At 42.6% G+C, this 27,545-nt stretch overlaps 1 protein-coding gene across 1 annotated transcript in view; it reads left to right on the top strand.

Annotated features, from left to right (window-relative positions):
* Positions 1-27,545, top strand: part of IRF2 (interferon regulatory factor 2) — a gene marked incomplete at its 3' end in the record, with an annotated part of 36,381 nt that overhangs the window by 7,773 nt on the left and 1,063 nt on the right. Inside the window, exons 2-7 of the mRNA XM_084231233.1 lie at positions 602-701; positions 1,210-1,386; positions 1,688-1,734; positions 9,684-9,801; positions 19,796-19,960; positions 26,966-27,012. Of these exons, the coding sequence (XP_084087359.1) occupies positions 602-701; positions 1,210-1,386; positions 1,688-1,734; positions 9,684-9,801; positions 19,796-19,960; positions 26,966-27,012 (654 nt within the window). The remainder of the gene's footprint in view (positions 1-601; positions 702-1,209; positions 1,387-1,687; positions 1,735-9,683; positions 9,802-19,795; positions 19,961-26,965; positions 27,013-27,545) is intronic.

Genomic DNA, 27,545 nt, shown 5'->3' with positions numbered 1-27,545 from the left:
GTCTGAGAATAGAAGATCTATATTGAAGAACATTTCTCTAGAAAAAGAATATCATCGCCACATAATCTATATATATTTTTTCCTACTTGATGTATTTCATGCAGGGCAGTTGCCAAGTAGGGCATAGAACATTGGACAAACTCTTCTATATCTCTTGGCCACACAACAGATTGAGATATTTAGTTTCCGTGACACTTATGTCCTTCCAGCAGCCCCAGTGGGTGTTATTTTGGAAAGTTGCCTAATTTGAAATTTACCTAAGGCAGATGGAGTTCCACGTTATCCAATGATGGGAGTAAATGATACAAATATGCATTAGAAGTGTCAATCAGTGGCCAGTGTTCTGTGGTCTTAGCAAGAGAACACAGTGGCAGACCCCAAATCATCGCTTTTGACTCTGTGTTTGCAGACTTGGCATGGCACTGAATCTCATCCAGCTGGATGGCAAAGATTTAGGGCTCAGTGAGGTAGCGGGTTTTATTTACAGTAGATTTTACTGTAGTGATACTCATTGGGGAATCTTACTAGCTAGAACTTAAGAAACCTGTGTAATGGGGGACTGAGACCCACCACGATGATTATCAACCTTTTTTATTTTCAGGAAAAGAAGATTTTTCAGATACCCTGGATGCACGCGGCTAGACATGGGTGGGATGTGGAAAAAGACGCACCGCTTTTTAGAAACTGGGCAATCCACACAGGTATTAAAAACCCCTGCATCATTTACAGAGGCGGGTGCTGTTGTTTTCATGTCTTTTTTTTTTTTTTAAGAATTATTTATTTATGCATACAAGAGCTGGTGTATAGGCCAGAGGTGGGGGGTGGGTGGGTATGAGAGGATTCACCAGAGACAGAATGGGGAACAGAACAGGCAGACTGACTGAAATACACTGCTGAGGGGAGCAGCAGGCGAGACAGGAGAGGTCTGCTGCGCCATGTGGGTAGCTTCCTGGCCGGCCGGGAATCGAACTCAGGCTGCAGAGGCTGCGGATCGCCTCAAAGTGCTGTGCTTAACCCCTTGCGCCACCAGGGAGGCTCCAGGACCACACAATTGTTTAGAACTGACCTTGAAAAACATGCCAGGTATTCTGATTTTCAACCTAGAAAAAATGATTAAAAAATCAGTGCATCCCAGGAACCTTCTCAGACTCTTTTGCTCTGTATCTAACTTTCCCCTTCTTTTTCTTAACCCTTTGGCTCTTTTGTTAGGAAAGCATCAACCAGGAGTAGACAAACCGGATCCAAAAACGTGGAAGGCGAATTTCCGATGTGCCATGAACTCCTTGCCAGATATTGAGGAAGTTAAGGATAAAAGCATAAAGAAAGGAAACAATGCTTTCAGGGTGTACCGGATGCTGCCCTTGTCGGAGCGACCCTCCAAGAAAGGTAGACCAAGAGAGCTACCTACTGAAGCAGTGACTGCTTCGTGTGCAGTGTAGTGCCTTGGTGGCCTCTATTAGTTCGCAGTAGTGATGGCAAGGATAGGACACCTGTTCACGCTGTGGGTGGTGATTACCTGCCTGGGGAAAGGACTCTCTGGTTCCCAAGGGCAGGAAAGGAAACATCTGAAATTTTGGGCATGTATAGAAGAAAGCAACAGGCTCACTAAGAGTTTTAGAAAGAACTTGCGGGAAATGTTTCTCTCTGTGTTCTTCATGAACTCATCCACAATTGTTTTCTGTTCCAGGAAAGAAACCAAAGACAGAAAAAGAAGACAAAGTTAAGCATATCAAGGTAATCCTTGGTTTAGAGAGAAGCCCCAGTCCTGACCATGTTAATTTGTATTGTGTTTCATAAAACCAAGTAATACGATCTCTGAAGTAGTTCATCGTTCTTATTTGGCTATTGTATTTTATGTGCATTTCATGTGTCCTCTGGGGCATGTACCCACTTGCCAATTCAAGGAGACATATCCCTGCTTAATCCATCTTCATCGACAATTTATGAATGAAGTCACAAATTCACACTGAGCTTGAACTCTCCAGCCTCCATCTGCTTCCCTTGACTACTGCCAGCTGGCCACTTAGTTCCAGCGAAGTCTCTGCAGCCAGCTTTCTGATAATATTAAGTATATTTGCAGGCTATTAAGTATGTTAATATGTATTGAATCATATAAACTTATATTAGAATTATCAAGTATGTTTTATATAAGCACTCTGTTAGTGATGCTCCATAGTTTTGTTTTGCTCCACTTTTGAAACACCTCTCATAATGTCCAAAGGGGATGTGTTGGTATAAGTGAGTTTTTCAGTAGGCAGTGTGGTCTGAACTGCCCACCAATAGGAGATCTTTGTGTGTAGGTTAGGTGGCAAGACAGTAGTCAGTTATCCCGTGAAAATTGAGCATGAGCTTCATTGCTAAACATAGAGCAGACCCTGCAGTCCCAGGCTCAGGGACCATCTGAGAGACTATATAATGTTGACGCTGCTCCATTTGCAGACGAAGAAATTAGACGTAAGAGAGTTGAATGACGTGACCCCAAGGGCGTGGGACACATGGCCAAGGCCACACAATTATTTAGAACTGAACTTGAAGGAGATGCCAAACATTCTGATTTTTAATCTAGAGTAGCTGTTAACAAAAAACCCAAACTGTCCAGTTAGCACAGTATTTAAAAACAAGCTAGTTAGTCAAAATAGTCAGAAAAAAGTACCCTCAAAAATTCTTTCAGATAAAAAGTTAGGCTTGGGAAGGTGGGTAGAGTTTGGGGAAAACCTTTGATAAACTGTTTCAGGCCTGTTTACCTCCACCATGGAAAATAAATATTCTAGGAAGAGTATTTTAGCAGCGATACTTACAGTTTCACTTTCATTATTTTTAGTTTGTGACTTATTTTTGTTATTTTAAAAATAGCACAATTAAGGCCTAATTTTTGTTTGTTTTTTCACTGTGGAAAAATTGTATACAAAAAGAAAGGAGAAAAATGAGTAAAGCTTACTCATTATCCCCAATTTCAACATTAATCAGCTCATGGCCAATTTTATTTCATTATTACCTTTACTCACTTCCCTGCATCCAGGGTAAAATTATAAATACTCCCTTGTTTTTGACTTACAAAAACAATTTCATTTGGTTCAGTTCCAAATATTTAGAAGCCAACTCTCTATATTATGTCATGTCTTCCATAAATATTTTAGTATATATCTTTGAGAGATAAGCACTCTTTTCTTTTCAAAAATTTTTATTGAAATAAGATTAGTTTATATTATTATGTAGGTGTCAGGTGTATATATATCATTATAAATCCACATTTGTATATACTACATTATATTCACCACGAAAACTCTTAATTCTGTCTTTCACCTTTCAGTTGACCCCTTTCCTTTGGCTCCTGTTAACTCTGTGATAAGCATTCTTTAGACGCAGCATGGTATCATTTTATTGCAGCTAAACAAATGAACAGTAATCCCTCAAATAACCAGTCAGTGTTCAGATTTCCAGTCTCCTAATGTTACAACTTTTGCATGATTGGTTTACTTAAATCAAGATCCACGTGAAGTCCTCATGGAATAATTTTTGAATATGTGTCTTAAGGGTTTTTTTTTTTTAATTTGTAGTTTTCCTTTACATCATTTAATTTTTTCCCCCTATAACTGAAAAATCTAGTTATTAGTTTTATCATGTTTCCCACAGTTTGGATTTTTTTTAATGACCTACATTTGATAAGTGTTGATTAGTAGTCAGAAAAGTGTAACTTCCCCACAGATATGTGATTTTGAAGAATTTGCTGTAACCTTAAGTATGATTTTTCTCCTGCTGTAATTTTCATAGCCTCTCCCTCAGGGCTTGGTAGGGAGCAGATAATCGATACATGTTTAATCACTAGATAGGTGCATGGATTTTTGTTGGTTAAATAGATTAAAATATATATATATAATATGTAGGGTGGAAGTGGGGGTTCACATTAGAATGTAGTTTCAATTTTATTATCCAAGTAATAGAGGAATAAGAATGGAGTTACAGATGTTTGCCATTTAACAAGCTCTGCTCAGACATGTCCACCATACTCCATCGAGTATCAGATACTAATGAATAGAAGATGCACTGTTATTTTATGTATCGCAAGCAAGAAAAATTGCTTGTAAGGAAACCTTGACACTGACTTGATTGGAAGGCATATCCTACCTAAGGGAGGTGGAAATGTGAGAGAATGTGTGCAACTAAGAATTGATGGTGGTATAAGGAAAGGACCTCTGTGGTCACATCAACAGTGGCATATCTGAGCAAGCTGTGGAGAGTAAGCTCTTGGGGAGACTTGGCCATATTGGCCCAGGGAAGCAAGTCAGAGGCTTCCTGTCAGGCGCAACTATATAGGTCAAGTTCCACACCAGTAAAGGGTACGTTGTGAAATTCTTCAGTAAGGAAGTTATGATTAATACCTGAAATTTGTCCCTCAAAGGGACATTGTTCCTTCAGAGAAGGCAAATGACTCATCAGAAATAAGCACAACCTCACCTTTGAATTTAAATCCTTTTCTGTCGCAACAGAATATGGATAAGGATGGTGGACTCCCCACATTCATGACTTCTACCACCATAGTGTTCAGTTAATGTTTCTGTAGACTCTTTCCAAATTCATCTCTCCAGGAAAGGACCTTTTCTCTACTGAGCTATTAATACATTACTTTTTGTTGTATGTCAAGACATGTAAACATGAGTAATATTTCCTGTGCAGATATCCAACTAGATAGCCCAGATAGATTTCTTTGACTTAGAAAATGTATCTTATGTTTAGTAACTGCATGTGAAAACTTGCTGAAAAAAGAGGTTCTTCCCAACCTTCATTCATTTCCAATTAAATTGAACTTTTCATGAGCGAACACAGGTTAGCACATGCAGGTGAAGTGTCAAGAGTTTTTCTGGGGTCATTCGGGCAATTTACCTCCATGCTGATGTTCCCAAAACGAATAGTTTCCCTAAGTCTGGGAGACCCAGAGCCTGTGGGTCATGACATAGAGACAAAAGAAATATTGCCGTGGTGTTCTCTGTTGCTCTCTCTGTGAATATATCCTGTATACTTAGTGAATTGTGCTTTGCTTGAATGGAGCACCCCCTGTGTGGAGGTAACTAGCTATCTAAAAAAGAAGAATAAGTAATACAAGCATTATGGGTTTCCAAAAGTCTCCCCAGCCCCAGATCATTCAGTAGAAGTGGTTAAGACAGAGAGCTGAACCCCATAGATCTGAGACACACAGCAGGGGAGGAGGCGGGTGGAGGGATCAAGTCAGAGGAGGGAAGAGCACAAGGGATAAGGGAGATGAATCACAGGTGGGGTGCTATGGTGGTGGGAGATCTATGAGACCTAAGGGGAGAAATCAAATAATGTCCAAAAATTAACAAAGATGTAAGAAACTAGGTTAATTGATTTTTAAAAAGGAAAGACAGGTGTGGTAGCTGATATTTTGGAGCCCTTACTAAGTTCTGGGCTCTAATTACGATCTCATTTATTCTGCCTGTGCTGGGCTGGTTATCTCCCTTTTGCAAATAAGGAGGTGGAGGAACAAAGTGGTTGAGTCATTTCCCCAAGGTTACACTGCTTTATAGAGCTAGGATTGGAATCCAGGTCGGTCCAACTCTAGGCCAATGCTCTCTCACCACAGATGGTAACTTTTTGGAATCTGGGAAATAGATTGAGTTAATGTGGTCATTTGCCAGCACCAGTTATCACAGGTGAAGGCCTGGAGATTCGATATGCTTTCTGTTCTTCACTGGATGAGTCAGGAAAGTGGCTGAGTTAGAGCAGGAGTTCGTATGAGGAAACAAAGAGATGTAGGTTGGGTGGGTTAAAAGTTAAGACTTCCTGCCTCATAGGATTGTTTGCTGTTGAAATATACATGCTGTGAAAGTATAAAGTGCTTCCAGATCAAAGCACTGATGTTGTGATAGGAAAGACAATGGAGGAAAGGCTGTGAAGTTGCCAGATCAAGAGCAGCCTGTGCACACCGTGGCCTTGGTGGTATGGAATGTTCTCCCTCCCAGGTTCAGTACCCTGGGCTGCTTTTATGAAGCCCAGCTGTCAGCTTGAAATTGCTAGCAGAGAGATCTAGGGATCTAGATTTGACTTTGAGACTGGATTTGCATAGATAAATTAGGATATTTCTGCCATTGGGGACTGGATTAGGATGGGAAATGCTTTGACTGCTATTATATTTGGTCTCAGGGGAAGGGACATCTAGACAGGGGGCTGTGGCACAGGGAGGAGACAGAATGAGCTTGAAGGAGAGGAATGAGTGACCCTTGGCCACTGGAGACCCTCTGCTGTCTTCTGAGTCATCCCCTCCTGCAAGGGTTTGTTTGAAAGCTCTGAAGAAAGCTGCCCGTACCCCTGAACTCTCTATTGTGCTAGTTTGCTTTTGCCTAAAATCCTTAAACTATAGATCAAACCTTGGATTCAATCTTGACAAAAATTATATCTTGAGCATAAATATTTGGCAGAGTTAATGGGCCAAGGGGTAGACTAAACCCAGCACAATCTTTTTTTTTTTTTTTTTTGGTTTAGGGTAAAAAACCAAGACTGTTGATTTATAGGAGAACCTATATCTAAAATAAGAAAGGGAACAGAAAGAGGATGCTCAGGTTATGGTATGACAGGGAGGCACTGTTGGGACAGGGCAGGGTTGGATCTCCGAGGGGACCAGGAGACTCTGGGCAAAGGCCATTCGTAACCTGCAGGATCCCTGTGCAGCTGTCACAGAGAGAACTCCTCATCCCTTTTATTAACTCAGGCTCCTTGCTTTATATACGTACGTTAATATGTATAACCTATTATAATGAGCATAATGATAGCATAGATATAATGTGTTATATTTTAGCATATCATACATATTAATATATAATGTATATTGTATATATTAGAAACAACACGCCATTTCTTTGGGTTCCTTGCTTTTAATATATACATTATATGATATATAATTATAATACATAATATATGTAAATGTTATCTATTATAAATATGTAATTGTAATGTCTTAGATATATTATAAACAATATATAGTGTCTGTAATAAATAGATAATGTATAAACACATAAATAAATAATGTACATGACACATATATACGCTATTTGGATTTAGATATTCCTGTTCTGCTCATTTCAAAATTTGAAAGATCCTTATTGTCCTGCAGTGTGGATGGAGACCTTTCAGGGAGGCAGGACTGCATTTCACCATGTAATTTACTATATTTCCCTTCCACAGTGATTGTGCCAGTGAGATAGTTCTTTTAGTGAAGACTTTGAAATGGACAGGTTAATTTTGAAGTAGGAATGGGAGGACTAACACAGTGTTCAAAATAACCCAGCACAGTTTCCATTGGTAGAAATACTGCTCCAATATAGAAGCAGTGCAGGACACAAGGCAGGAATGGGGAGGGCACATGATGTTGCAAAAGTTCTACCTCATTCTCCACTGCAATTCATGCAGGATACAAGGAGTTATGAAGACAGGAAGCTCCTGGAGTTGAACCATGTTGTATGACCAAAGACTGCGTTTGGTCCTTCTATCTCTTAGGCTAAAAGTGGTGTGATCAGGAGACACTGGAGAGTTAATTTAGTCTCTGAGTCATAGTTTTCTCAAGTGTAAAGTGCTAAAAGTATCACTTGCCACTAGTCAAACTGTAGATCATGTGAGACACTTATAGAGGTCCTCCATTCAAAAGTAAGAATAATGTAGGTTTTTAAATATATGCAAATCTATCTTGTTACTTCTATAAGAAATCTAGATGTAGAATGAGGAAAAGTGATCTTAGAACCACAAAGGACACTCATCAAAAATGAGTTGTCTTTCAGATGCTCTAATTAGTACCTTCAAATGCTCTAATTAGTTCCTTTTGAGGAAACTGAGTAAATGGAAGTGGAATAATGAAATGACATGATTGGGAAGACAGAAATGAAAAAGGGGCCATTGGGAAAGGCGCTGCCATCAGTAAAAGGCAGAGAACTGCAGTCATGAGGGAGAGGCAATCCCTCTTGGATGTTAGAATATGTGGTTGAGAGGGCAGGGACCTTTTCACGAAAAAAGGTCATTGGACTGGGGCCAGCAGAGTTTTATTGGTGACCTAAGTTAATAGTGAGCATTTATTAATCAGTCCCAGGTGCATAGTTATCTCATTTAATCTTCACATCATGCCAGTGAGGTGGCTCCTATTATTTTCCTTCATCTTCAGCTGTCCACAGTTTAAGAGAGGCTTAAGGAGCTTAAATGAAGTTCTACAACTAGCCAGAGGTGGAGGAGTCAGGCTTTGACCCCAAAGCCAACCTGGTCTTACCCCATTATCCATTCCTCCCCGCCCCCCACCCCTTCGAAACTAGGAGTTTGATTCCACCAGTGGAATGGAAGCCAGACTGCAGGTTCCTCGAAGGGGAAGGTGAAAGTTGGGAAGGCAGAAGCTTGTTCGCAAATTTAGCTCTACAGGGGGAGAAAAGATGGTCTCCAAGTCACAGACAAGTGAAGATTTTTTCCCCCCAGAATGGACAGACTTGTGAAAGAGGGGAAATACAAGATGCTGCAGGAGGATGGTGCCTCTTGTCGGCCACACTTGTGAGATTTTTAGAGCTCAGTGATATTGGAAGTGATGTCTTTAAAGTCATGTTTTTTTGGTGGTGGGATTTTACCAAGTGTCTCTCTCCTTTCCTGCATGACATCTCTGAGATTTTTTTGGGGGGGGTTCACTCTCCATTCCAAGTAGGCACATACTACGCTGGTAAGAACAGTGCTGCAGTCCACTACTCTGGAGGTCTTCTACTTCGTCCTGTGTTCTCTCCATCCCTCCAGTCTCCTCTCCATGTTGGTTTCCCGTAGGAGTTGTCCCCCAGCCCCCAGCTCATTTGCTGTCATATACACAAGTGCTGTTTTGCCCTGAGAAAAGCTCCTCTCTTCAGAATGCTGAAGGTCAATACATACCCCAGGACTGACACCTCCTCCCAGAGTAGGTTAGCATTTCAGAGAGATTGGGGACGTGGGGGTCTGGTGTACTTAAATAAAGCAGGATTTAGAACTGTCCTAAGGGAAAGGAATTTATCCTCATTGTTCATTTAGTAAGAGCGGGTAGTCTCTCGGGCCAGATGGGATGTTCAAACACTGGAAAGACATTTGTGTGAAGCTATGGGTTGGGATTGTCTGGCTGGGAGGTGTGGGGTGGGGAATAGCTACTCACTCAGGATGGGGTCTTCAGATGGCCAGAGTCCAAGGCAAACCATGTGTGAGGAGAAGTCATCACCGCTTCCTCTGGATTCCTGTCCCTGGGCCAATTGTCAAGGCAGAGCTTTTTGTCAGAAATAATTGTGAACAAGGTGGTGTGATTCCTCCCTCACAGAGAAAGCCAGGATTTGACTCTTAGGAACATTCCTTCCTCACAGAAGACTTGGAATCTGTGTCAAGACTTGGTAGTTGACATAGTCATGCAGCAATGTTTAACCCCAAAGCTGTTGTTCACAGGTGTCAGCTTTCAGAAAGGCAAGCCAGACACACTGCTATCATTTCCTTGAAGGAAAATGAAAAAGACCAAATACACTGTGCAGAAATATACTTCTGTAACCCCAGGCTGACTTAAAGAAGTTGGGAAGACATTTGGGACATGAACATGACCCTATCGTTAAAGAAAGGAGATAGAGCTGAGAATTTAAGCTAAGAAAAGGGAGGGAAAAGGAAGTGTTCTCAATTCTTTTTTCTTTTCTTCTTCCTAGCAAGAACCAGTTGAGTCATCTTTGGGGCTTAGTAATGGAGTAAGTGATCTTTCTCCTGAGTATGCGGTCCTGAATTCAGCTATAAAAAATGAAGTGGATAGTACGGTGAACATCATAGGTAAACTGTTTTGACATCTCATTTTTTATACACACAAGTAGCCCTGTGGGGTCTAAAGTTTGTACAATGTGACTTGAAATAACTTAGCCAGTGGGAGGGGGTCTTGGAACCATCTCAAAAGGCAAGTTCCAGCCCCCAGATTTCAGAGCTAAAAATGAAGGCCTTTGAGGATCAAAGAAACTTAGATGAATCAACCTCAAGAAAAGAAGGTTGAGGGGCCTCCCTGGTGGCTTAGGGATTAGTCTCAGTGCTGTCACTGCTATGGCCTGAGTTCAATCCCTGGCCAGGGACCTGACCCACATGGCACAGCAGACCTCTCCTGTCTCACCCTCTGCTCCCCTCAGCAGTGTATTCAGTAAATCTACCTATTCTGCTCCCCACTCTGTCTCTGGTGAATGCTCTCACCCCTGCACCTCTGACCTACACTCCTGTTCTTGTGTGCAAAAAATAAAGAAAGAAAGAAAGAAGGTTGAGTGAGAGCCCAAGTAGATGAAATGGGTTTTTCCCTAATGGGTAATGATTCGTGATCCTCAATCTTTCAATAATTGGTAATGTGGACAAAAGTCTTTACTTATTCAAGTGGGGAAGCAAGAAGCAAGAGGATTCTCATGTATTCTCAGCGCCTGCTCCATGCCAGATGTGGCATGTAGATCCTGCAGATGGACAAACAAGCACAGTGACATGTTGCCAAAGGGCACATCTTGATTTCACAAAGAATTTTGAGCACCTTCTGTATACTAGACTCAGAATGAGAAGCAGGGTGGATTGGGGAGTGAGGCAGGTCCAATTCTAGTTTTATGGACAGACAGCAAAAAAAAAAAAAAAAAAAAAAAAAAAGGCATAGATAGCAACAGCCTTGCCCTTGGTGATAAACATTGGGAAGGAAAACAATGGAGAGATGGTAGAAAATGACAGAGGACCAGATTTAGATTAATGGCCTCTCAGAGGAGCCATGTTCCCCCTGAAGATGGGGGGCAGGAGTAGCAGGCAGTAGAACTATTGGCTGTGTACTATAGGGAAGAACATGCTAGGAGGACTAGAAGGCCTAGTGGACTATGGGGGAGGCTGATTGGTGCTTTGGTGGTGGGTGTGGTATGATAACACATATCTGAAGAGGTGTGAACCTATATCCCTAACACTTTCAGAGTGTTGTAAACCAAAAATAATCTAAGTTGAAAAAACAGATCCACAAAACCAAACAGCCAAGTGTGGCTGAACACAGTAAGCATGGGAGAGGCACGAGGTTGGGTCAGGGAGGCAGGGCAGGGTCCTGGGGGGCCTTTGCAGACCATGGGAAGAAGGTGTTTTATTTGCAAACTGCGTGGGGTATGTTTAAAAAAATTTTTTTTAATTGAAGAAGAATACACAATAAAGCACACAGATGTTTTATTTACACACACAATATAAACACCCCCTGGGAGGCTTTTAGGCAGGAGGGTGACAAGTGTGAATTACTTCTCCATAAAGGCTGGCTGGGGTGCCCTGAATGAAGAGTGAGACTGCCAGAGGGGAGGCCCAGGGTGAACTTGTATTCCAGATCGAGCCCCAGAGTCCAGAACTGGGGGTATTTGTCCTCAGGTATCTTATGAGCCATGCCTGCTGCATTTGTAAAAGGGGCTTCCTGTGATAAGAAGCAGAGGGCCAGAGCTGCAGAGCAGGTGACTTGTCTGGACACATGGAGTCTCAGCCAAGTTCCCCACAGGAGGCCGCCACGGGTGCCAATGTTGGGCACTCTGTCCCCTGTGAAGGAAAACAATGGAGAGATGGGAGATAATGACAGGGCACCAGATTCAAATTAGAGGCCTCTCAGAGGAGCCATGTTCCCCCTGAAGCCGGGGCCCAGGGATGGTATGGAGTTTTGGAAGTAGAGCCATGAATTGGCCATTCCTGAACATTGCGATTCTTTTGCAGAAAGCATTTGAAGGGAGAGCGAGGAGTCTGTTCCCTGAATGCTGTGCCTTGGGGCAGCGGTGGCCTTGCCTTCCTTGTTGCTCACGGACCTGGCCTTGGGCCCCACAGGAGGTTTTTTTTTTTTTTTACTGTTTTTTTTTTAATATTTTATTTTATTTTTTTAATATTTTATTTTACCCACAGGAGGTAAAGGGGTCTTAGAGACCCCTTTTAAGCTGAGGGGGTCTTAGAGAGCAGTGTTCTTCTCACTTCCCTATGAGGAAGCTGCAGCTCTGGGGTGAGGTGACTTATCAGACCAGCAGCCCTGCTTGCTCTCCTCCTGGGCCCCAACCTCCCCCCCCCCCCACCAAGCCCCAGCTGCTTCCCGCCCTCCTGGTATGTTATTTATCTTCCCCTTCTCAGCAGGCAGTCCCTGGGAAGCTATGCCCGTTGAGCTCCTTTAAAACAGGAAGGTCTGGGCAAAACTTCAAGCACTTTCTTGTAAGATTCAGCTTATTTTGAGTGAATCTCTTGGTTTCTGGAACTCCCTTCGATATATGAGGTGAATTCAGCCTCAGATAAAATGTGAAATAAAAGCCAGAATTGTATTAGAATTTTCTTTGCTTTTTCAAAAACATTTTAAGTTAGATCTTCAGTATGCAAATTCTCTGGGGGATTATTCTTTACCTTTTGATATGATTTGTGCTATGTGAGTTCCATCTGAGTTTAATGAGCCCTTACTTCTGGGGCAAAGAGGAATCTGAGGTTTGGATAGAGAATCACCTACTGGATGAAGTGAGTCTCTTCCTTGGCTTAATAATAAAATAATTATGGGTGGCAGTAAAATGAGCTTGACTATCTCTTTATAATTAATTGGTGACCCTTATGAAAGTATGTAATTATATATGAACTGGATCCATACAAGTATTTTAAAGAAATGGGTAATTTGTGATCAGTGCTAACAATAGTGCTACCCCAGATTTTCAGCCCTTCACAGAGCTTTTGTCTGCACTCTTGCACGTGACCATTAATTAGCCATCTCGGTCCATGTGATTAGTGGATAGAGACAAGAAACGTGGGGATTTCTATTCCAAGGCACTGTGGAATTGGGAGATTCCCTTTCGTTTGCTCTTTGCCTTGTAGAAATGCCTATTTAAATATGACACCATTTCTTGCTTTCATTTCATGTTTCTAAACCCAGATTTCACTTCAGTTTTATACATAGGTGCCAAAATGAAAGCTTCAAGGTGTTTTCATTCTACTTTTATAAGCATATGCTTATAAGATTAAAATTGGCAGCTGGAATGAGTACTTAACATGATGAGTTTTTTTTTTTTTTTCCATGTTGTCTATAAGCTCTTTAGCTAAGGCAGTAGATTGGAAATCAATAACTTAATCCAGCGGAAGCCAGTGCATTTTTTATTCCTGACAGGGCTGCTCTTTGGTAAGTGAATCCAGTAAGTGTGCACAGCGTGAAATGCACCATTGCCCTGACAAATGAACTCTTGCTAGGTGGCTGCTGTTTTGCTTTTCTCGTTCTTGCTACAACTCCAAGCAGGAAAACACACGAGTGTGCTTGCAGTTGTCAGTGGGCTGTGCCCTGGCCTTGTCTTGTCCGTGACAGCTGAATATACTTTCAGACTTAGCTAGCTTCCAGAGAGGAGTGTGGTGTGGCCCAGCTCTCCTCTGTGGCTAAACGCACAGGTTCAGTGCCCCCAAAGACCTACCCCTGCTTTCCTTTTGGGAGGAGGGGAGTCCTTTTTGTTTTTACTTTTCCTTAGCATTGAATTATTTGTTGTGTGTGGTGACTTCTGTTTTTAGGAAGCGGAAGAAGCCAACATGTTGAATTGTTCTGACAATACCCTGCTGGCATCTTGCCCAGGTTAGCAGTGTTTTTGCTGAGCTGTATTGAAATGGTCTCCAGGCCAGTGTAAAAAGTTTGCAGGTGCGGACATTCTGTCTGGCTAGCCCAGGCAGTGCTTTATAACCTCATTGTGTTTCTTGATAAAAGGTAACTCCACCCTTTAATAAAACAAAGATTGCCATTAGACAAGGGAGGCTATTCATTACCCTCGAGTAAGTCAAGCAAGTCGTAGTGACTAAACGTAGAGCAATTAGAAAATAATGTAATTTTGATTTTGTCTGAATTTTGGCTGCCAAAAATGTACCTTTTGGGACTTTTCTTTTTTTGTAATTGCTTCCAAATTTGACTGCCTTTATCTGAAGTAAGCCTTGGGTAGCTTTTTAAGCCAAACTTAGGAATTTGATATGAACAGGGAGGAGCGGAGTGGCAGGAGAACAGATTCACAGCTTCAGGACCGACTTTAACATACCCACGGGGGCCTCATGGTTTGAGCTTGAGGTTGGCGTCCTCTGGCACCAGAATTCGTGATTTGAGGATGGCCAGACCTGTAAACTGTGTCTTCATGGTTTTTCAGTTCTTTTGTTCCGAATTCTTTTTGCCATTTTCACTTGGTGCTTAAGGTGTGAAAAATCCCATCTACAAGATAAATGTTGCTTTGGTGGGGCAGATCTTTAGATGGAGGAGAAGTCTTCCACTCTCACTCTGCGTAGGTTGTCCTGTTGGGAGGGCAGATCTGTTCTTGAAAATGGGGGAGAGAGGCCTCCCTGGTGGCGCAGGCCATTGAGCACAGCTCTGTGAAGCTGTCCGTAGGCTCTGCAGTGCGGGTTTGATCCCAGCCAGCCAGGGAGATACCAACATGGTGCGGTAGACCTCTCCTGTCTTGCCCGCAGCTCCCCTTAGCAGTGTATTTTGTCAGTCTGTGTGTTCTGCTCCCCGCTATGTCTCTGGTGAATCCTCTCACCCTCCCGCACGTCTGGCTTATACCCCGGTTCTTGTATGCATGAATAAATAAATCTTTACAAAAAAAAGGAAAGAATATGGGGGAGAGACAAGACATCCAATTGAACCAGCACTCATGGACAATCCTCAGCAATATGAGCCTCTATGTGGGATATGAACCAAGATGTCACTGTACACCCAGACACAGAACGAACAATACAACTTATTTTTCTTCAGCTGCCTGCATCTTGGAAAGTCAGGTCACAGGTCAGACTCTCAGTCACCACGTGCAGCTGGAAGCCCTGGGCAGTGCAGCCTGACTGTTGTCTTTTCAACTTTATGAAGTTTTTATTTACCCAAGAAGCCCGCCATCTTTTTATGTGGCTGTATATATTCTTCTCCCTCCTCCTCTTCCTTGCTACCCCCATCTCATTTATAAAGACTACAAAGCCCCCCTCCCTCTCCTCGTCATGTTTCTCCAAGCCCCTTCTATTTCTGATACGGCTCCCAGTCACCTACATTCATTCCTGAACTCTGCTTCCACTCTGCCCCCTCCCCGTCCATTCTCCGCACATTGATTTCTGTTTAATGCCCTCTCCCTATGTCACCATTGCCCCCAGGACAAAAACTCATGTCTCATTGTGTCTCCAGGGGCCTTCGTAAGCCAGCCTCTGCTCATCATCATTAGCCTTGTGGATCTGAATTATTCTGATGACCTCAAGGTGTGTCTATAGAGAGGGCAAGGTGCTTGTGAGTTTTGTTTCTACGGAGCTGCTGGAAAGGCTCGGTGAACACAGCACAGTGAGGAAATGACTACTGGCAGAGCCCAGGTCGTGTTTGGTGCCAACCGCAGCCGCTTGACCTGGGTTTCTGCTTCTAGACCCTTGACCCTTGAGCCATATTGATGAAAACAACTGGGTTTTGTTGGGACATGTTATTTGCTCTCCTTTCTAGTAGCATGTAGTGCTGTTTTCTCATGGGTGAAGAGTGTATTGTGCACCAGTCACACTCTTGCTTCATCCTACACCCACCCAACCTGTTGAGCTGGGCACAGTCAGGCCCAAGCAAGGACAGAACTCCCTTCTCTGAAATGACTACTGCCCAAGTGACCCCCTCCCTGTCCCCCCTCCCGTGCCCCGCTCCTCTCAGGCCCCTAAATCAAACCATAGCCTTGTTTTATTTTTTAAAAAATGAAAAAAAGATTGGAAGTTAGACTTGCATTTGAGTCCTAGTTCTGCATTTTTGATTTCCCACATGATTCTGGGCAAACATATGATTCTGAAACTCAGTTTCCTCACTGTAAGATAGAAATAATAAGACTGAGCTTGCCCACCTCATAGGCTTGCTTGGAGGGTCAATGAATATTTGCAAAGAATCACTGTGTGGGTGGAAGGTGGTAAAATAATAATCTCTGATGGTATTATCAAAAGCATTTAAAAATATATTTGAGTAAGAAAAGTAGCTCCCCTCTGTGCTGTGGCATTATAGCTGGTATTAAAAGTTCCAAAACTCCAACTTCCAGATAAAGTCAAAAAGAAATTTCTCTCCATGGTATCAGGCTGTTGACTTGATTTTCATAAGCCCTGCTGGCTACTTGACTGTGTTGCTGTCTGGATGACCTTGGCAGTTTTCTCCACCTCTTTAGGTTTCAGCTTTTTAAAAAAACTAAAATGGTGGGATCACATCTAAAAGTCTCTGCTTTTAAGAGTTTCCTCTGGAGCATAGGGCATCCGTCACAGGTGGAGCCCCTACATTAGGTCAACAATTATTAATAAAGTAAGAATGACCCTTTAAGGTATTAGACCGGTTCATCAGTAGTAAGCCATGAATAATATTGTTGTAGCTCTCGGCAACTAGGTCCAGATAAAATTACATTCCTGTGGGTGACTCTTTTCCTGGTGTGCTGACCTTGTGCTGGAGATGTGTAGTGGATTTCTAGCCCCTCTCATCATTGGAGAATTTCCTTGGCACCCAACAAAGAACAGTTGAAAAGCTGTTTCACTATTGGTTATGAGCCCAGAATCTTATTAAGGTGAGATTTGGGAGTTTTTAATCCTAAAAGGAGCTTAGAAAGCCAACAGTAGCTCTGTCTGGGCTTCATTAACTCTTTCTGCTAGGAACATCCCATTGCAGAACACTTTGAGCTTTGGGTTCAGATAAAGCGGAACTGGAATCTGATTCTGACACTTATTGGCTATCCGATCTTGAATTAGTTATTTAACTCCCATGATGCTTTTGCTCATGCTTACAGGTACAATAGTTATACCTTCCTTGTGGGATTGTTCACCGTGGCAGAGAGGTAGTGGGGAGGCAAAGATAAAAGTTCAGGAAATGTTAAGTCTTGTTATTATTTATTCATCTCAATACACTATACCTAGAGAATAGCACTTCTGACTTTATTTGCTGCTGGGATTTCCCTCTTTCTCTTTCTGACTTTTAGCTTATAAATTGGAACATTTCCATGGTGCTCTCAGTGACATTAAGATAGAGAGAAGTGGTGTTTCCATTTTGAGGCAGAAGGCAGCACACTCCCTAGAGAAAATTTGATCATATGAACTGTCTATACAACTTAGCTACTTTTTTGTCTTAAGTCAAGTGCAGGAAATGAAATACAGGTGTTCAGGCCTATGAATTCTATCCAGTTGTGTAACCACCACCACATTCAAGACATGGCGTGCTGGCCACTGCAGCCCTGTGACTTCCTCACTTCATCTGGGTCTTATAATGCCTCCTTGAAAGAAGATGCACACACCCTCACACACCCCATTTGGTTTCCACTATTTCCACCTTCTTCAGCAATTGCATCTGAGGACTTGGGATAGAACAGGACATAATCTTGTTTTCCTGGTGTTTTATTTTACTTGGGAGAAGAGACAGAAGAAACTTGAGTGATGTCAGTGTTGTCACTCAGTCTGTGTCTGGTGAACTGCATAATTGATGCTCTCATACTCAAATTTGACAGTCCAAAGGATAAAATAAGTATCTGGGAGTCTGCTTGCCATATATTGTCTGCTTTCATTTCTTTTATCTTTTCCAGGAAAACCTAAACAGCATCCAATCTCCCTTTAATTCTGTGTGCTGTGACTTTGAGGTCTCTTGTTATTACATCTCCAAATCTTCTTTCCCAACCTCTTTTGTACTTTTCCTTACTTACTTAGACAACTGGTGAATTCTCATTCTTTTCTAGAACTTTCTCTAAGTAGAAATCAGGTTATCTTTTCCTACCTCATGCTAGTCATTTCGGCACCAACCCCCACTCCTAAAAGATTTAAAACAGCAACCCGTTTGGAAACAAAAATACTTGAGCAACTAAAATACTTTGAGTAATTATGGCTAACTTCTCAAGGAGACTGGGGTATGGCTGTCTTCTTGCCTAACCTGAATAGTCTATAGATGGGTGAGAAAATATCAGGGATACAGAATTCTGCACATAACCCAAACTGTGTGACTTTGGAGAAGTAACTCAACTTCTCTGGGCTTGAGTTTCTTCAATTATAACTGGATAATTATATTCTCTCATTCTCATAGGTTGAAATGTTAAAGTAACATACACAAGCATGAGTAAAACATTGATTGTGATGGCAAAGTGCTTTGAGAGCCTTGGGAAAACATTGTTATTCCATCTGTTTTTGGGTGCTAATTTTCAGGGACACATCAGCCAGCCAGTTACCAACAGAAGTATACAATCATCTCCATTTAAAAGTAGAACAGGGCATTAGGGGTATTCAAATTAAGGCCATAATGAGCTATCACTACACACCTATCAGAATGGATAACATGAAAAGATACAACAGCACAGGCTGGCAAGAATGTGCATAAATTAGGTTATTTATACCTTGTTAGTGGGAATATAAAATGGGATGGCTGCTCCGGAACAGCAGTTTGGCAGGTTCTTGTAAAATGAAATCTACAATTACCATATGATCCAGCAAGTACAGTCTAGGGCATATATCCCAGGGAAATGGAAACTTATGCTCATTCAAAATCTGTACATGAATGTTCGTAACAGTCTCATTTGTAATAGACAAAGAATGGAACCAACCCAGAAGTTCTTAGTGGGTGACTAGTTAAGCAGATGGTGGTACAATCATATTGTGGAATATTACTCGGCAATTAAGAGGAATCAATTATGGATGCACACAACAGCTTGGGTGAATCTCCAGAGAATTATGCTGAGAGGAAAAAAAAATTTCAAAATGTTACTCTGTGAGTTCATTTATGAAATATCCTGGAAATGACAAAGTTACAGAAATAGGGACCAAATTAGTGGATGTCAGGGATTAGAGACCAGGGGAAGTGACTGAAGGAAGTTCAGTATGGTTATAAACAAGTACATAGGAGATGCTTATGGTGATGGAACTGAACTGTTGAGGATTTGACTGGCGGCAGGTACATGAAACTGCATATATGATAAAAATGTATGGAATTAAATACACATATTAACACTCAAACAAAGGAGTACAAGTAAACTAGAGCAAATCTGAACAAGATGTACAGATTGTTATTAATGTCCATATCCAAGATGTAATATTTCCTATAGTTTTGCATGATGTTATCATTGTAGGAAAATGTGTGAAGGGCACTAGGGTCTCTCTGTTATCATTTTGTAGCAATTGTGTGGTATCCACAATGATGTCAAGCTAAAATGGTTTAATTAAAGAAAATTGAGGCAGGATTTGGAGCAGGGTGGTCAGAATCCATCTGTCTCACCAGGGTTCTGGGGGGGTTTTTGCTCCTAGCGTGCTAGACTTGGGGAACCATTCTGTTCCATTGTTCTGCTGTTTCACCCAGTGGTCGGGAGTGTGAACACACCTCCCACAGCAGGAAGCAACACAACAGGGTGGATTTGGATAATCCTTTCTTTCTAAGATTTGATAATGTTTGCCTGGATCCCAGGGCCCAGAAAAATAGCCCAGCAGTTTGCTTCTGAGCAAGAACAGAGAACAGATGTGGGTCAGGTTCAAAGGTCTGTATGTCTAGCTCTGGGCCTTTGTCTGGATGCAACTTCTGGTCCTGCAGCCTTGGCTGTGACTGGGTTGGGTTTGCGATAGCACCACAAGTAAGAACCTTTGGCAGATGTGCTGGACACAGCTCTGAGGAGCTAGGTTATTGGCCAACTGCTTCTCTGAGGCATTAACCCAAAGTGAAGTCTTGTCATGGCAGATAATTTGTGGGGACAGAATTCTGTTGTTGGCTATTCAGCTCTTTGGGGGAAGGTTTTTTTTTTTTTTTTTTGAGAGTTTTGGTTAAGAATTGTGAAGTCAGGCAACATTGGTGCATGATGACTCTCTTCCTTTGAAGTTGTAGGACAGTCACATCTGGACAGCAACATTGAGGATCAAGAGATTGTCACTAATCCTCCAGACATTTGCCAAGTCGTGGAAGTGACCACCGAGAGTGACGAACAGCCGGTCAGCATGAGTGAGCTGTACCCCCTGCAGATCTCCCCCGTGTCTTCCTACGCAGGTAAGGGGGCAGGAAGAAAACTCTGGAGCTGAGCAGGGAACAAGGCGGGACAGTCCTTCAGTCTAGAGCCCGTTTCAGCACACATCAGAGAGCCTCTGCTCTGTCCTGGAAATTCTTCTCACTGGAATTCGTCTTGCTTTAATCTTCTTGACCAACATCTTGGACACTTTATTTTTTTTCAGATGATGTGGTCATAGCATTTTTTTTCCTTGTTCACCCAAAACCTTTTCATGCATGAATAACAATAAGATTTCTTTGGGGAAGTAATTCTTCCAAGTCTTTCAGTTGCACAAATTATGAAAAATTTGGAAGTGTGCTTTTTAATGGAGCATCAGGTTGACCAAGCTGGTAGGATCATAAGGATCCTCTCTTCCACTTCCTTCACTTTTGGAAGTGAAGGGACTTGCTCAAGGTCACACGGATAGGAAGGGTTGGGCCAGGATTTGGACTAAACCTTCAGACCCCAAGTTCCATTCCATTCTGCCAAGCCTACTTGTCACTTCCACATATTCCTCTTTTTTTTTTTTTTCTTTAAAATTTTGTACAGCTGTTAATGGGGTTGGGTGGCTGAGCCCATTTCCGAATCCCCAGGAAATGGCCACATCACTGCAGGAATTGGTCCAGACAGTCAGAGGGTTAGAACCAGATTCTCCCATCCTTACAGACTAAAGTGATGACTCCTTTTCCCACCAACATTACAGTGTCTTGCACTCTCTTCTTGATGATTTCCATTTAACTTTGTGGGACTTGATCATAATTAGGAAATAGAAATTCTGAGTCAGTGTTATTGCTTGCTAATAGTAAAAATAAAAAAAATCTCATGAGTAACCACAGCTTTAATAACCGGTTCAGGGATTCTTATGAGGGTCCTTTATTTGTTGCCATGGGGAGTGTCCTTCACTTAGGGTGCCAGCCTGGCATTAGAAATGGATTTATTGAAGTGACAGGCTTATGAATTAATTAGTCACTAACCTCACTTTGTTTTTTTAACTTGATTTCTAAAATTGTAATAAAATATACTTAACATAAAATTTTCCATTTTAGCTCTTTTTAAGTGTACATTCCTGCGACATTAAGTATATTAACATTGTTGTGCAATCCTCAGCACCATCCATCTGCATAACTTTTTCAGTACCCATTAAACACTGACTCCCCATCCTTCCTGGCCAACCCCTATCAACCACCATCTATTTTCTGTCTCTTTAAATTTGGTTACTCTAGGTATCTCCTAGGGGTGGAGTCAGCAGTATTCTTTCATGCTGTCTGATTTCACTTAATGCCTTCAAGGTCCTAACTTTCTTTTGTGCAGGGAACATCAAAGACATGTGAGAGCAAACCTTGGCTACCAGAAACTTATTATCAGTCAAACAGGATAAGCTTGTCATCAGTTATTTATTCATCAGACATATTTGGAACGCCTACGTGTGCCAGCCCCTCTTTGGACTTTGCTGGTCCTTGGTCATAATAACTGCTATTGGTAGCATGTTTATTGTGCCCTGGGAACTGTGCTGAATACTTGGAATCGATGGACTTATTTAATTATCGTGAGAAATTAACCCTGTCAGCCTGGGAACCATGATTATTCCCTCCTGCAAAATTAAGAATCCAAGACTGATATGTGTCCAGCGACAAGCATCAGGTAGCACAGTTAGGACCCACATGTTGCTGATACCAAAGGCCTGTTCTTTACTGTTCACTGCAGTGCTAACCTGGACAACCACGTGGTCCATTCTGAACCCAGCCACACCCATGGTCTCAAGCTCCTACCAAAGGTTTTGCCTTAATTTCATCATTGAGATAATTGAAGCTTCAAACTCTAAACCATTCTGCTTGTATTTATATAGCTACAGCTAAAAAGGCAACTTCTATATCCTTTTGGGCACACTCGTGTGCAATTGTGTATGCGTGTGCATGCTTTTTTGTTTGTGTGTTTGTTTGTTTTAAGGGATTGGTGCTTTAGAATAGACTTTATGCCTGTCTCTTTAGAAAAACTTTCCTAAAGTCTTCTTGAGGGTTCTGGAAAGACCTCTTCATGCTGTTCTGCCAGCCCTGGCATTTAGCTTTAGCAGAAGAATCCCAAGAACAGCTGATCCATGCAGAGAGACATGAAAATTTCATTAGCCTTTTCAGGACATTTGCATAGATTTGAAAGGAAGGATTTCGGTGCCAGGCTGGCAGGCTGTGGCAGGTTGTGTTGGAGCCTCGCTTTGCAGCCTGGCCTTTAGTTCTTCCCGTTGTTTTCATTGTCTGAATTCTCCAGAACCTTTTGGTGGAAGCTTATTGGATGGAGCCAAAATATTTCATCACTGCTTCTTTTCTAGAGCTTGCAAAGACATAGCAAATGTATCTGCTGCTGACCAGGGGTGGTTAGATTTTTTAGTCAGGAACTTTATAGCATTCTGCTAGGAAAGGCAGCTTTTTGATGGTATTCAACTTTCTTACTCTTTAATGTTCCCCAACAAAAGAAGCTGTTTGCCTGTTTTTCATGAGAGGGTTCCTTTGTTCCCTGTTTAGCTGAATTTCAGCCTCCTCTCACCACTTTTATTCATTTATTTAGGAAACTGGTGTCTAGAGGCTGTTGTTGGCTATTTCCCTCCCTGCTGATCACTAGAAGATAATTCCAGTAGTATTATAAAACTACATTCAATTTTACAAGTCTGTTCTTAATATTAAATATTGTCGGGAGCAAGAAAAGATACAGGTATTTTGAGTGGAAGTACTTGCATTAGATTTCTTAAAACATAAAAGTCTGGTTAGATTTGTAAAACTTTTTTATATCAGGGAGGGATGTCTCAAAGCCTAATGTTTGGAAACTCTAGAGAGTCATTTGATTTCAAAGGTCAACCTTCAAATGGTCTCTTGCCCGATGTGTGACATGAAGACTTTGTTAGGTTGTTGACAGTTTAGTAGTTTAAAAAAAAAAAAGCCACCATAGTATTTTGGGAAAGGAAAGATGAAAGAATGGAAAACAGCTTGAGAAGAAAGCATAGTATAAGGATTCATCGGTTATAGGTAAGAGAACAGTGATTGCCTACTGACCAGCAAGCAGCAGTTAATACTTTGAGTCCTTACGGAAGCCACATGAGGCTTACATTTTGTTGAGTGGGGCAAAGATAAAAGAGCTTTGAGATTAAGAGGACTCAGATTTAGACCTTTTAATCAAGCCTTCCTGTGAAAGTGATTGAGGAAATGATGCCAATGTGTTAATAAAACTTGTTGAACAAGAGCCTTCCAGAAAGGTACCAGGATGTCAGAGTGCAAAGGCTTTAACATAAAACATCTTGTCTCCCTCCTCATGTTGTTCTTAATCTGGTTTGGTAATAAAAACTGGAATTCAACCGAGACTAGCACCTTCCTCAAACTGCAGCTCTGGAAGAGTCTTTGTGATCACGTAATCCAAGCCCCCTCCCCTCTCACCCTGGATGCATTCAGCTGCTGAGACAGGAAAGAGGAAATGAGTAACTCATATACCTGTGACACTTTGCCCTTGTTCTGATACACGTTCACCTTATTCACAACCATGGTAGCGAAGCATCTGCAGTTTTGCTGTTTCTCCTCCCATTGTAATCACAGTAAATTTTTTCAAAAGCAAAATCCAAATGAATCAAATGAGAACATGAAGCAACTGACGCTGTTATTTCTGTAGTCACATTAGCCTGAAAACAGCAATTGCTGTGAGCTGATGGGTCATATGTGAAGTGATCTTGCAAATGCAGTGGTGCAGTAAGACAACACAACAGAGGAAAAGGGTCTTGAGCCCACCCAATGAAGCACTTTGAGCCAATGATTGGGGCTAAGGTAGCCCGTGAGGACCGCGGTTATTTTAGAGAGAAGGGTTTGCTTTCGTGGACTGGAGCTTCACACATCTCCTAAGCTGAAGGCACTTGAGGTTTTAAACAATAAAAAAGGAGAAACTTCAGTTTAATGTGGAGTCCTCAGAACTACTTCAGAAGCAGTTGATCTTAATTTAGAAGCAATATTCTTCGACTAACATTTGTGTCAGCTGAAAACATAAGTTCAGAACATGTGTGTCTGTTCTTGTCTCAAACTATTTCCCTGAAGTTGAAAACTGGGAACTTCAAGGAAATTAACATTCTGCTGATGTTCATGGTCCGTGCACGAGTGGGATTCAGGGTCAGCCTTCCAATCCCTCTAATGACAACACCTTGGGTTCTAGTGGAATCCCAGGACTCTGGCGTTAACTGCTCATTTTTGCACGTGTCCAGCCCTGCAAGCATGCTTGGTGGCTTTTGTTTATTTGCCTTCTTTTGAAGGCAAATGGAAGATAATTAGGAGTACGTGGAAAGAAGAGAAACCTTGGCATCGTAGCAGAGTGACAGCTCCACATAAAAAGAGAAAGGAGATCTTGACGTTTCATCAGGGACAGAGTGACTTTGGAAAGCAGAGTTGCTGTGTTCAGCGCACATGGCCCTGGAATCAGAAGTGCAGTTTTGTTTTCTCCTGTGCTAACTCAGTCTGCAACTTGGCATATTTCTCAATATCTCTGTTCCTTATTTTTCTTGGGAGTGGCAGCACTGATTCCTGCCTCCTGAGGATACTGAACTGGCATGAGGTTTATATGAGGAGGGGAATTTTCATTGTGTGTGCGCGTTTGTGTGTGTGAAAGAGAGAGCTACAGATCCCCCCCACCCCCCCAGTATCCAAAAATAAAACATTCCTACTTGATCTGATTTGGTGTGTTATATTTTGGGCTTGGGGTGGTCAAAAATGTTTTTTATAAGATAATGGTAATGGTACTTGCAGACACAAAAAATAACCTGCCAGATCATGCCAACGAGGAATGTTCTACTTTGAGATAGTGAAGTAGGGTAGGGGGACATACACTCCCTGCCCCCAGCACTAGTAGTCTGTTTTTATAGGTAGAGTCATTACCAGCCAAGGCCATTGCCTTTTCTGGGCATTTGTATCCCCAGCGGGGAGCCTGGGAAAGTCTGTTTTGTCAGAGCACAGAGGCCTGTCCTCTAGTGGCTCACAAGCCACCTCCATTATCATTTGTGGGTGAAGTTACGGGAGAAGAGTGGTTGAGAATGTTGCCCAGGTGGGCTCAGTATAAGTCAACCTTCTTGTTCTTTCTGTTCAAGGAATGAGCCTGTGGCTCAGTTTGTCCATTTGTTCTATGCCCTTTAATTCAGAGAGAGCCTGCCTGTGGCTAATGCTGTGGGTAGCTGAAAGGGCTCTATTGGGCTGGGAGCCTCTGGTCCCAGCTCTGCTTCTGCTTCATGTGAGGGATGTCAGTCCCTCGGGAGGTCTGCAGTGGATGTGAGTAGAAGGTACTAGAGCCCACTAGCTCTTTTGCATCATGGAGGGGATGATAGAAGCTGCTTCCCCACTTAGGATCCCTGTGAGGGGTAGCCTGCCCTGCACATGACATTCCTGAAGTATTCCCCATTACACCTTCTCTTTAGGCCTTGGCTGTAAAATGAATGCCCAGCTCAGGGTCTCTGTGCTTTCATTTCTTTATGCTGTGCACATGGAAAAACTGCAGCACTCAGTTTTTTATTGAAAAAATTTGAGAACTTACTGCTTAAAAATTTCTTGTATTGCATGTGGGGGTGAGGTGTAATTGCTACCTATTGCCGTGGACTCAATTTAGCGCAGTGTGCAAAGTCGAACAAGGCTGATGAGCTCAGGACAATTATCCACAAGTTACTGGGGGTTGCTGTGTGCCAGACCCTGAGTGAGGCCTTTTCTCATGCACCCTCTCATTTATTTATTCATCACAGTACTATTTGGAAGGTGTGAACACTCCCATTTTACAGATGGGGAAACTGAAGCTCAGTGAAGTTCAAAACCAGCTCAGTGTCTCCTTGCCAGCAGGCTGAATCAGGATGGTAACTGAGTTGTTACCTGTTACTGTCTAGCACTATAACCACAACTCCGTGGCTTAAAAGAGCACACAGTTATATCCCAGTTTCTGAGGCTCAGGAGTCCAGGCGTGGCTTAGCTGGGGCCTCTGCTCTGGGACCACTTGTCTCCTCAAAGGCAGCCAGAGAGGCCGCTTTCAGTCTTACATAATCACACACATCCTTCCCTTTTTCTCCTGATTCAAAATAAGTCACACATCCCACCCACACCCAAGAGACAGAATCCCACAAGATAGTAAACAACAGGTGATGTGGATCATGGCGGCAGCCCTAGAATCTCTCCCCCAGCAGTAACCCAGGTGGAAAATCAACTTAATAAATCCAAGTTACAAGTACTAGGGGGATATGAGGTAGCGGAGGGAAATGAGTAGAATAGGGGTATATGGGGAGACTCTGAGACAGAACTTGAGCTAGTTGACTAGATCAGAAGAGAGGACTAGTGTGGGGCACTGTGGAGAGAGCAGCCATGAGGAGGGGGCTGACCTGGGCAGAAGTTAGCACAGGGGATGAGGAGGAGCAGAGAGAAGCACCCCTCATGGCCCAGTGGAGACCAGCACCCCATCCTGGGAAGGACAGCTTGTGATTAAACATAGTCTGGCTCTTGGAAAGTGAGCTACTCTAAACCCAGTCTCTGAGGGACCCAGATTAAAGAATTAAAATCCGGGCCTCCCCAGTGGATCAGCGGGTTGAGCACAGTGCTGTGAAGCTGTCCGCAGCCTCTTCAGCATGGGTTCGATTTCCCAGCTGGCCAGGGAGATACCCAAATGACGCACCCGACCTCTCCTGTCTTGCCCACCTCTCCCCTCAGCAGTGCTTTCGGTTGTTGGCCTGTTCTGCTCCCCACTCTGTCTCTGGTGAATTCTCTCACCCTTCTGCGCCTCTGGCCTGTACCTAGTTCCTGTATAAATAAATAAATCTTAAAAAAAAAAAAAGAATTAAAATCCCCTCTAGCATCTCCCAAGTACAAGTTTTCCACCTGGCTCAGGGGACCGAAGTGTTGAGTTTAGTTACCCATCTTGAAAAAGAAGTGCTGATGTATTTTTTTTTTAAACACTGCCTGAGCCTCAAAACAGTTTGAGTGGGAGCAATGATGGCCCTTTGTTTTTCTCTCTGTGAACAGAAAGCGAAACTACCGATAGTGTGCCCAGTGATGAAGAGAGCTCCGAGGTAAGCATGGCCGCCAGTGGCTCCCGCAGACACACGGGCGCCTCCCCACCTGCGCGGTGGTTGCCTTGCTGCTAGTTGAGTTTCTTTTCTTTTCATCATGAGTTTTAACATTTGGACTTTGTGTGTGTGTGTGTGTGCGTGCATGTGTGTGGGGTAAAGTATACCTAACACAAAATTTACCATACTTTTGGATTTTGAGTTCTAAAATGAAACGGGGGGAACCGAATGGGTGGACAGGCGGTTGTCATCAGAGAGAGAGGCTATGACGGCAGGAAAAGGAAATTGAAGCCAAGACCGAGGCATGTCGGTTTTCTTAGCCCTATAAACATCCCATTCACAAGCAGAAATAGAACGTCCTGAGTGGCCAAAAGCAGTGACCGGCAGTAGGGAGCAGAAAGAACTGAGGAAGATTATCCCCAAATATACCTGGAGCCTGTCCCTCCCTGATCCCTGCCTAGAGGTCAGTTGTGTGTTCAGTCTTGATGCCAAGTCTGCCTCTGATTTCCCTCCTATAAGCTGGTTTTACACAATGG

Source organism: Talpa europaea (genome assembly GCF_964194135.1).
Source record: "Talpa europaea genome assembly, chromosome: 4".
Taxonomy (NCBI): domain Eukaryota; kingdom Metazoa; phylum Chordata; class Mammalia; order Eulipotyphla; family Talpidae; genus Talpa; species Talpa europaea.
This window is presented reverse-complemented; position numbering and strand designations above follow the sequence as displayed.